General features: G+C 37.3%; 1 protein-coding gene across 2 annotated transcripts in view; it reads right to left on the reverse strand.

Annotated features, from left to right (window-relative positions):
- Positions 1-7,804, reverse strand: part of LOC150082205 (inactive dipeptidyl peptidase 10-like) — a 362,607-nt gene extending 354,803 nt beyond the window's left edge. For both annotated transcript variants that reach the window (XM_090379166.1, XM_090379165.1), the window contains exon 1: positions 7,350-7,804. In XM_090379166.1, the coding sequence (XP_090235292.1) occupies positions 7,350-7,493 (144 nt within the window). In that variant the 5' untranslated portion in view covers positions 7,494-7,804. The remainder of the gene's footprint in view (positions 1-7,349) is intronic.
- Between the last annotated feature and the right edge of the window lie 4,366 nt (positions 7,805-12,170).

A 12,170-nucleotide genomic window follows, 5' to 3' on the forward strand; every position in this document is an offset into this window, starting at 1 on the left:
TTGACTGAAAAATAAATATTTTGTTAGAAATAAAACAATATATTAATAGGTCTTTTGGCTGGAAATATGTTCGTCTGCATGCATAAAGTGGTTCTATTGTGTTCTCTGCTGGGCTAATTTCTGCACTCCGGTCTAGGGGAAAAAAAAAAAATCACAAAAAAAAAAAAAAAACATGTATGTGCGCACTAACTTAATTAAGTAGTTAGCATAAGTAATTAGCATTATAAGGAAGCTTTCCTTGCTCTCAACCACGCAACATGTAGGTCAGCTGCGATTTTGAGTTGGTGCCAAGAAATCTGCACTCAGTCTGATTTCGAAGTCGGAACAGCAGTTTATGTTTGTGGTGTTCGTTTTTATTTTCAGACACTAAAAACCATCGGATGAAGAATATCTATTGACTTGTAGAGTTCTATTACGGTTTCGAATCGATCCCGACTCCATTTGATCATACGTCTAGTTCGATGCTGTCTTAAATCGGTGGAAGCTGATTTAAGGACTCGACCCGATCATCTCGATAGCTTTGAGGGCACGCGACAATTCCGAATCTTTTTGGATAGTTGGAATTTCAAAAAGGTAAGTTGAACTGTCCAGTCCTTGAGAATTCCCCTAAGTAACCCCACTCTAACTCAACACAGTTGCTGAATTCGAGTCCCGTCGATGACAGGAGGAATTTTTATGGGTATTTTTCACAACGTGGCTGAGTTAGTCGGTCTCAGGAGCGTGGTTTTTCATTCCGGAAACTTGGGTTTTTCATCCAGTAAACAGAAAATCGACCTCAGAACATAATTTAGAGACAATATACACGGAGCAACATGGCCTTTGTTGCCAATGCTCCTAAAGCCCAAAACAAGGCCCCCCCCTCCCACTCGGGTATTTTGGATTAATAAATTCTCTATTAAAGGTTAAGTACGTACATAAGTTGCAACGGATAAACGAATAGTCTTTTTCACAGTCAGGCGTTGTCAGTAAAGCAAAAAAGAAGTGGTCCAAGGAAGAGAAAGTCAGACGTCAGAATGAAAGAAAGTCAAATTATATCGAGTTCTCAAGTGTGTAATCAATAGACAGAGGGTACGAATGTCTGAGCCATGATTAGTCTTTTCCATTAATGTTTTTCTTGGAACATCCATGTACGTAATTAAATTACCCCTTCATTTCTTCCCTGCGCCGCCCCCTGACTTAATCCCTCCCCGCCACCGTGACAAGAGACAGAATTTCAGCGAAGTTGCGAATCAAAAAGACGGAGAGGAAGAAAAGAAAAACTCTCAACTTCTTGATTGATTTACTTGAGCAGCGAGTAAGACCTTACTGTAGCCCGGTAATGCCACGAGAGTCTTCTATACCCTCGCTTGTCACATAGCACGCTTTTTTTTTTTTTTCTTTCCTCTTTTTTTTTGAAAGATTCTGCGTGAATGTACAGATGGTGCGGTGTCTGTGGTAACCTTGTGTTACTGATGTGAAGAATAATTTATCGTCTACTATTGGTGTCTGACTCCTCTCGAACTCGGATCGAAAAAGGCTTAAAGTCTCTATATGAAATACTTATATTAGGCACAGTGACCTGCTGCTGTTGTTAAAGCAAGCATATGATGAGGATTCTATGAAATACAACTATATAAGAATGGTATCACCGCTTGCATAAGGTTTTTTTTTGTGACCTACTGTACATTTATCTCTACATCTGCCTTAAAGGGTACAGTACTGATCTGGAAATTATGAACTCTACTGAGGAGGATGGAAAATACATCCATATCCGTCTTCCTCAGTACAGTTAATTATTTCCACATCATTATTATAATATTTTCGACAGATATACAAATAAATGTACAGTGGGTCACACAAAAAATTACTTTTGTATCTATCGTAAAAAGTACAGTAACGATGTGGAAATGATGAACTCTACTGCAGAGGGAGGACAGCGAAATACGATAAATATGAATGAAGCTTAGACTCTTCGTTTCTCAATTCCTTATCAGAAAGCAGAAATATTCGAAACGTGAGACGCATTTTTAACAGTGACTTCACTCTAACGTCAACAAAGAAAATTACAGCTGCAAAAAAAAAAAAAAATCTAAAAACCCAGTTATCGGAACATTCAATGGGTCATCATTTACAATACACTGCTCTTCTAATTTCATTCCGGGCGATCCCGGAACTCCAACTACGTGTGGAGAAATTTAAAAGAAAGATAATCTTCCATGTTTGATGGATCTTCGGTCTTCAAAGCCTTCTGGGAAGGAATGCAATACCACAGCCTTCGACATCCTTTGCGGCTTGCCACACTAAGGCTTATTGTTGTTATTTATGATGACGAATTTTTCAACGTCAACCCGACAGATGGTATCGTGTCGCTATTACCTGCCGTTGTTCCAAAAGACGCTAGGTTCGCCAGCTAGTGTTTTGACAACCCACATATTTTATACGTTGATGACAACTTGTTAAACCCCCCCTCTAGTTTCCCTCCCTATCTGATGAACATGCAGCTTTTAACAATGTTTTCATAGTAACGAAATAAAGTCACTCAAAATTTACCTTGATTTCATCCCTACAATTTGAAAAACTAAATAGGCTTACCAGTTTTCATTGATAAGCCTATTTATTCGAAACAGGCTTATCAGTTTTCATTGATGGGCCTATTTATTCGAAATAGGCTTGTCAATTTTCATTGGTAGGCCTATTTATTCAAAATAGGCTTATTAATTTTCATTGATGGGCCTATTTATTCGAAATAGGCCTACCAATGAAATTATCTAAGAAATATCTAAATTTTAACTGTCCATTAAAATTAACTAGTTTTGTAATTATATTCATCCTTTGTAACATTTAATATTCTTTTAATACAATGCGTAGAAAAGGCAGTAATTTATTTTGATTATTTTAATTTACCAATTTTTGTCGAAAGTTCTACCAATGTTTGGTTTTTTCCTCTGTATTTCGCTGTTAAGAATCAGAAGGATTTTCTTGGGTAATGGCAACCGCGGTGGGTGTCCTGTCACAAAAATTATGGTGCTATCAAGAAAAGGTCGATGGTGAGTCAGCAAAAAAAATTATTCCGGAATCTATTTTAGGAAGAAATATGGCTTCCGTCTTAACGGGATCAAGCCAGAACTCTATTTGCGATGTCTACCGAAGATGAAATATGTGATAGGTCATATAAAAACAAACAAACAGATCCCATTAACCAAAAGAAGTTTCTGTTAAATAAATCCACCAGGAAACCCGCAAAACGGATTGGGGAGGAACGAAAAATGCGAAAAACTCTGCAGAAGAAGAAATTGAACGATTTTGATAATTGGTCCACATATCCACGTATTAAGAAGGAGTCGCGCTAACATTTCAACAATAAATCGCTACTGCCTTAATGTTGATTGCAAGAGAGATTATCTTTCTCTTTTCCTCCTTATTTATTTATCTGCGGAAGCCCATAACTGATCCCGTAGCGCCCTTATCGTTACGACAGCGAACTTATAATGTCCCGTCCAGCGTACGGCTCTAATTTGGCCGCCTGCTAACTGCATGGTCCTGAGTGCCCGGAGAATAAATGAACATAGATGATGGCTGAGTAGTAACCACCATTCCTGTCTGCCTTCTCTAATTACAGCCATCAACATTCAAACTGCCTCACATACACACTTTTCGGTTGTCTCTTCTGGCATCTTTTTTCAAGGCAGCAAAAGAAATTTCTCTGGGCGTCTCCAAGTCTCCAATCAGCAAGTGTTGAACCATGTTGCGCTGTTGATGTCAATATTTACGGACACATTTATTGGAACCCCGCCACTGCCAATGATTTTTCGTTTGCCGGACTGTCACATTTCGAATTATCACATAGTCGTCTGCCCGCTGCAACAGCAGACGAAAGAAACATTTTTTGTCAAAGTTCCAAAAAGTATCTTAATACATTTGCAATTTAGCCCTCGTCAGACCACATAATTTTGCAAGAAATCTTCGAAATATCGAAGATTTCTTGTTCTTAAGAAACTGTAAACTCCAAAAGACAAACTGGATGAAAATATTGACGGTTTAAAAAAATTCCCCCAACTTTTTTTTTTTTTCTTCTGTTCTTTTTGTGTCCAACATCCACCTGTTAATCTCAGTCGATTGGGCTAGTCGGAATGGATGCGAATAGGTGTGCATGTAGCAAGCTAATCAACGCTGGTCTCGTAATTAACGCTACCAGTACGCCCAGGGAAAGAGCGTTATCTAAAATAGTCGCCCCGCCCAGTCAAATAACAGCTTTCTAAGCATCATTAAATGACAGCATGCTCGTGCAGTTACTGTACCTTTCAGAACCATCGCCGGGAGCATTATTTGCCATCCGGCCACGATGTAGAAATAACAAAAACAAAATGTCTGCTTATCTCGGATTTATTGTTTGCCAAAAGGACTTTAAAGATCCTGCGATCAGTCGACATTCTTATAGTCTTTAAAAGAATTTCTTAGAATACAGAACGCCAAGGAGAAGTTTAAGGTATCCCACACAAGCCAGGATAGCTGGATCCAAAGATAACGTTGTGGTATTTTCACTAAATGTTTCAAAGCCTTCGGCGTTTCCAACAAAAAATTTAAAAACAACAATAGTAGTGTTTTTACCAAACGATCCAAAGATAACGTAGTGGTATTTTTACTAAAAAACCAAAAGACATCAGACTGGGATTTTTATTAAATAATTTAGACATCACAGTGTTGCTTTTAATTTACAGTTCAAAGACATTGTAGTGGTGTATCAGATAAAAGTTCGATGTAGTGTTTCCACTAAACAATTCAAAGCTTTCTTGGTGGTGTTTTCAAGAAAAAAATTAAAAACAGCATAAGTATAAATTGTGTAGTTTTTTCTTTGATCGTTTGGTGAAAAATTTCACCAAACGATTAAAGAAAAAATAGGAACGGCACAAGTATAAATTGTAGTTTTGCTTTAATCGTTTGGTTAAAATTTACACCAAACGATCAAAGGGAAAAATAGGAACAGCATAAGTATAAATTGTGTAGTTTTTGCTTTAATCGTTTGGTGGAAAATTGCACCAAATGATCAAAGGGAAAAAAAAAAAAAAAAAAAAAAAAATTAAGAACAGCATCGGTATAAATTGTATAGTTTTTGCTTTAATCGTTTGGTGAAAATTTTCACCAAAGGATCAAAGGATAACGTACTAGTATTTTCACTAAACAATCAAAAAGTATCAGATCACCATTTTTATTGAATTATTTAGATATCACAGCGTTATTTTCAATACATAGTTCAGACTTGTAGTAGTGTATCTGATAAACAATTCAACGAAATTCTACTAGTGTATCTGATAAAGAGTTCAGTGTAGTAGTTTCTTTGAACAAATCAAAGCCTCCATAGTAGTGTTTTCATTAAACAGATCAAAGCTTTTTTAATGGTGTTTTCAACAAAAAAAAAATTAAAAACAGCATAAATTGTGTAGTTTTTGCTTTGATCGTTTGGTGCAATTTTTCACCAAACGATCAAAGGATAACGTACTGGTATTTTCACCAAACGATGCATTCAGAGTAATGTTTTCACTAAACAAGTCAAGGCCTTCATAGTAATGTTTCTTAAAACCAATCAAAGCCTTCATGGTTTTTTTTATTCCGGAAACTCGAATATTTTCATCCAGTAAAACAGGCAAACCGACTGAAAAACATACGGAATTATAGACACAATACAGTGACACCTCATAGCCTTAGTTACTTTGGTGCTTAAAAGAACAACTCAAAGGCATCAAATCGCTTTCACTAAACAATTCAAAAACAAATGAGTGCAAATATTTCTGACTGCCATGTTTTACCAATTAATACATCTGGTAATCAATGGAAATAAAAACTAAGTTTAAATAATCTTTTGCATTCTAATCATACGACCTAATAATCTTTTGGCATTCGTCAATACTAATCGTACAAACTGATTGTTATAAATTTTTTAGCTTCGAAAACTGGGATTATAACAACAATGTAAGTTCTTAACAGTTGATTGATAACGATTGTTGGTAGTTGTCAGTTATGTCGTTTGGGTCTAACAATTGTCAAGTAATACGAATGATTTCGATGAATGACGTCATTTTGACGTCATGACGCCTGGCCATGGCCTTGAAGGGATCACGTACCACACTTTGTAGATAGCTAATACAGTATATCAATAAAGATCGTTTATTTATTTTTCCAACAACTCAAAGATATCGTAGTGATGCCTTTTCGCTATTGTTTAATCAAGCAGAAATAATTGTTGTAACCACTGATCGCATCCACAATGCAAAAGTTTGGACGAAGCAATCAATCCACTGGTAGCTTTCTTCGAGCAATAGAAGTTTCTAACGATTTGCGCCTCCTCCTGAAAAACAGTGCAACTGTGTCTGATAACTGATATCGTCTGCCAACCAATGCGTCTGTTTCAAACAATTGACCGCTTTTCAGAAAACAAAAACGCCAAACGTTTCTAACAATTGATGTCTTTTGCTCAAAACCGATAGTTTGGTGAACACAATCAATCCATCTAACAAATTACAGTTGGAATCGGTTCACTTTAATTCAATTTCTTTCGATAATTCTTAAAATAAAGGCCATATTGTCAAATTACTTCTAAAAACCCCCCAAATTCTCAGTTGTTAATTAAAAGAATTTAGGGATGCCATCCTAGAAGGATTCATTAAAAAAGAAAATGCGGATCACCGGGGTTAAGAACAATTCGGGCGAAACTTATTCCTAATTCCTATGACTATATGGCCTTTAAGAGCGCGTGCGATTAAAGGCACCGCCCTAAAAATGCCCCTTTGGCGTTAATACCATCGAACCCGGATACAAATCCAGTCCCGATTATTCGAAAGATAAAATCGTAGATGTCGTTTCCATGGGAACGGCTTCTGCTGTTGGAGTTATAAAAAATAAAATAGGGGAGGGGGAGTTAGCCTCCAACTTCTGGTGGTGCGCGAACAGGGGTTATCGGTTGAACTTCAACGGTAGCGTAAACCAAACGCTACAGCTGTGTCTGAGATGCTACGAAGGAAACTCCTTTTAACGACCTTGCCGGAGTAAATGGGTCGCAACTGTTATAAGGAGGGGGGAAAGCAGACGAGGGGAGAGTTAGATTTATAGCTGCTCTCACATTTTTGGCTTCTGATGAGCAGAAAGGGCTGTTACGCTGTGGAAAGCAGAGCAAAGTCACTCGGAGGACATCTGACTTCGATAGCTTCCTGAAATTGATTCTAAGAGTGTGTTATAGCCGACTAAAACCATAAATGGGGTTGTAAAGACCCTCCGGAATGTTTTCTATTCCTTTCTTTACACAAACCGAATCTTTGGGGAGTTCAAATAAAAGTCCAATTGGAAACTCAAATAAAAACAAAAGGAAAAAAGCTTACCTCATAATCATTGGGATCGTTTGATTTTTGTGTCTTTCCATCCTGCTGATCCCCTTGTTTCTTATACCTGGTACTACTCCCGCTGGAACTCTTCGAAACTCCCCCACCGGCGCCACCACCCACTCCACCTCCTGAGTAATTCATGAAGAAACAAAGACAACAACAACAAAAAATCAAAACTGGCGAAGATCTTTTCCTTTAGATGTTTCTAACAAGCTGTGCATGACCCCACGGGGATGAGGATTTCGGATTTACGATCGGGTTGCTCCTAGCGTCGGTTGGCCGCTAAAGTCCTGATCGTCATAGCGTCGAGAAAGTGTGTGTGTCCCTTGTCACACGGGGCTCCGGTTCGCTCACCCAGCCTGTTTGAAGTGGTCACAGCATCCTTCGCACGACAGCATCGGAAGGCCTGTGGAGAAACACGAAGAGCGGGGTGGAGACCTGCAGTGCACCAACGTGGCTCGCAATGTTGTTCTCTACTGCGCAGCAGTACCGCGCAGGTAAAACATAGACCACGTGATCGACTCTGTTCCAGTGACGGAGGATGGAATGAATGAAAGAAGATGAGGAGTGGTGGAGGACAGTTTTTTTTTGGTGTTAAGACAAGAACGCTTGCATGTAAACAGCGGAAAACCTCCCCGCGTTCATAGCGAATACCCTTCGAAGTCCGTCTGTCTTTCTAGTGTGCGCTGAACCTGTGTAAGGACATTAATCTTCTGAGACACTTCTGATACTGAGGTGTCGCAAACGTCCGCTTAGAATTAATCTTCAAGTGTCCTTCCTCCCTCTCCTGCACCCCCCTCAGTAAAAAATTTTATGACTCGACAATACACGGTCTCGCGTTCATGCTGATCTTGTCGCTAGATGGCGCTGTACTGATGTATATTCAACGTGGCGTGAATACGAAAGAAAGAACTTTTCATTCGTATTCAGATGATTACAAAAAACGAACGTATATTTAAGAATTAATAGATAGATAGTATTACTCAAAAGAACAATAGTAGACAATCAATCGCTAAATTGAGCTCGGATGTAGTTAGTCCGCACGTTTTTTTTTTTTTTTTTTTTAAATACGTGCGTCATCCTCGTAGGGTGTCCATTTCTATTTCACTTAGTGTAATCTATCCAGTTGACCGAATTTTTGGACCTCAGTAGAAAGTGAAGATACATCTGTCGTTCGTTTGGTAACTGGAGAAATGGAAGCCATTAGACTGCGGAAGGAGAGTCAGGGGTGTATTGACGGATCCGTCAAGTTGATAGCACATCGGTGGCTAAGTCGCGCCAAAGGATAAAGTTAAACGAGATGGTATGTCTATGATGATGGATGTAAAATACTTTCTGTGTGGCCCAGCAGCCAATGCGATGGTAGGACAACTCGCTAGTTGGGCGTTCCTTATTTCTTACGGGCATTTCTGTGTATCGGCGTCTAACACAGTCATCTCACATCGATCTGCTACGAATAAATCATTTGGCAAATCTCTTAAGGGCTATAACGGCCAATGGTTGCCAATATAATATGCAGGTTGCCTCAGGTGGTTTCGGGGAAGAATTTTAGGGTTCTTCACAGTCAAGCGTTCTTGATTTTCATCCCGTAAAAATACGTCCAGGATTTTTCATCCTGGACCAATGCAATTACTGTAAGGAGTAAAGTTTTTAATTTTTAATATACGCGCCAGGGATTGAAAACCTAAATCAACCACTGATGGAGAAAACTGCTAACCAGGGCCCCCGCAATTTCATTTTAAACTGCACTTTTTTTCTTCTTTTTACTGGGATATACTGTATCTCTATAAAGATTTATTCGTTATTAAACCACCACAGACGATATAATCCCTTCTGGACATCACCCCCACAAGCTAGTAGTAAGTATGCAAATATATGGACCTCAGATATCGAGGATTCAGCGATCAAACGCAGGTGTCGCACAACAAATGAACGCTTCCTCGCAAATATGTCCCTTGAGGTGATCAGCGAACACGTCAAGAGCATCCAGAAAGTTTTTATGTGTTGGAGAAACCCTTCATGTCTTATTTATTATACAAGAACATGTTTAGCGTTTTTAATAAGCAAACATGTAAAGACATCCCATATCTATTCGAGTAACAACTTGATGTCGAGAATAATTTGGCTCGCAGCCAACTTTCTGTGAACGCATTTTTTCTTTTTCTTTTTTTTTTTTTTATTACATCGACAAAAACGAAGTTTGGCAATAAAAATCCCAAGTTCAACTTGTGTCTGCTGGTATAAACTTTCTTCTGACATAATTTAACACATCGGTTTCTTACAAACGATCATACACATCTGTTTGACAGCTTTATGGCTGTTGTATTAAACATTCCATTTTTATACATCGGTATGGTGATTATAGGAACCGATGGATTAACCCAGAAGATTCATTCCTTACCAAAGATAAAGTACCCGGGACGGATATTGGCAAGTCAACGTTCAAGGCTGATGAATGAATTGAAATATAGCGAGCAATTTAGCGAATAAAAATTGGTGTGCGTTTGGTTTTAATCGTCAAAAAAAAAAAAGGTGTCGTGAAGTTATTAGAAGTTAAAGCGAAAATAGCCGTTTCTTTTATTTCTGACAAAAATTCAAAAAAAAAAAAAAAAAAGCAGCAGAAAGTCTATTTTATAATGAAGCAACAATTTAAATTCAAAGCATTTTAAATCCATTTCACTTCAGCGCGCGCTCATCAATAAACTTTTTAGTCTATTTCATAACGAAGCACGCGCGCAACAATAAACTTTTTACTCTATTTAAATAAAAAAAATAAATAAATAAATTTCCTGTTTATACTCCGGGACTACAAAACGGTCAGAGGACTTCATAACGAAGCACGCGCGCAACAATAAACCTTTTAGTCTATTTCATAATGAAGCACGCGCGCAACAATAAACCTTTTAGTCTATTTCATAACGAAGCACGCGCGCAACAATAAACCTTTTAGTCCATTTCATAACGAAGTACGCTGGTAATAATAAATCTTTTAGTCTATTTTATAATGAAGCACGCGCGCAACAATAAACCTTTTAGTCTATTTCATAATGAAGCATACGCGCAACAATAAACCTTTTAGTCTATTTCATAATGAAGCAAGCGCGCAACAATAAACCTTTTAGTCTATTTTATAATGAAGCACGCACGCAACAATAAACCTTTTAGTCTATTTCATAATGAAGCAAGCGCGCAACAATAAACCTTTTAGTCTATTTCATAACGAAGCACGCGCGTAATAATAAATCTTTTAGTCTATTTTATAATGAAGCACGCGCGCAACAATAAACCTTTTAGTCTATTTCATAAAGAAGCACGCGCGCAACAATAAACCTTTTAGTCCATTTCATAACGAAGCACGCTCGTAATAATAAATCTTTTAGTCTATTTTATAATGAAGCACGCGCGCAACAATAAACCTTTTAGTCTATTTCATAATGAAGCACGCGCGCAACAATAAACTTTTAATCTATTTCATTCCCAGAGTATAAACAGAAAATTTATTTAAAGCACGCGCGCAACAATAAACCTTTTAGTCTATTTCATAACAATGCACGCGCGCAATAATAAATCTTTTAGTCTATTTCATAACGAAGCACGCGCGCAAAAATAAAGCTTTTAGTCTATTTCAAAAAAAGCAGCCGAAATTTGCAACAATTAAAATTGAAAACATTTTAAATCTGTTTCACTTCAGCTGAACAATTAATCTTTTAGTCTATTTCAAAAAAAAGCAGCCGAAATTTGCAACAATTAAAATTCAAAACATTTTAAATCTGTTTAAATCTGTTTAAATCACTTCAGCTGAACAATTAATCTTTTAGTCTATTTCATAATGAAGCACGCGCGCGCGCAACAATAAACCTTTTAGTCTATTTCGTAACGATGCACGCGCGCAATAATGAACCTTTTAGTCTATTACATAATCAAAATTTTCATAAAAAACAAAGCAGCCGAAATTCGCAACAATTAAAATTCAAAACATTATAAATTCATTTTTCACTTCAGCGCGCGCTCAACAATAAACTTTGAATCTATTTCGTAATGAAACACGGGCGCAACAATAAACCTTTTTGTCTATTTCATAACGAAGCACGCGCGCAACAAAAAATCTTTTAGTCTGTTTTATAATGAAGCACGCGCTCAACAATAAACCGTTTAGTCTATTTCATAACGAAGAATGCGCTTGGTTTAAAATGTAAAAGGCAAAATTAAAAAAAAAAAAATTGAAAATTTTGTTCGATTTCCCTTTTACGTGTTGTGCGTTTCTATCTGCGTGAATCAAGACACGGAAGATACCTTAAAAACAAAACAAAAAAAATAATAAATAAATAAAATCCACATCCTGCCTGCACGTCCACATCCCTCTTCTGACGAAAATTCAAAAAAAAAGCAGCCGAATTTGGCAACAATTAAAATTCAAAATAAATAGATTTTTCACTTCAGCGCGCGCTCAACAATAAACTTTTAATCTATTTCGTAATGAAGCACGCGCGCAACAATAAACATTTTAGTCTGCTTTATAATGAAGCACGCGCTTGGTTAAAAATGTAAAAGACAAACAAAATAAAATAAAAAATGTCAACTTTGTTCGGTTTCTCTTTTACGTGTGCGTTTCCGTCGACACGAATCGAAATCCTGAAAATACTTAAAAAGAATAATAAATAAATAAATAAAAATCCACATCCTGCACTTAAATTCCATAATGACTCGTTAGCGATAATTACAGTTTTCGTCCAATCATAAATGGCCCAATGAGTTTTGTTCTTTTATGCCAACCATGAAATCCTTCAATGGACGATTAACTGCACGAATTTTACAAAA

Source organism: Mastigoproctus giganteus, chromosome 8, assembly GCF_048544385.1.
Source record: "Mastigoproctus giganteus isolate SK-2022 chromosome 8, ASM4854438v1, whole genome shotgun sequence".
Taxonomy (NCBI): Eukaryota; Metazoa; Arthropoda; class Arachnida; order Uropygi; family Thelyphonidae; genus Mastigoproctus; species Mastigoproctus giganteus.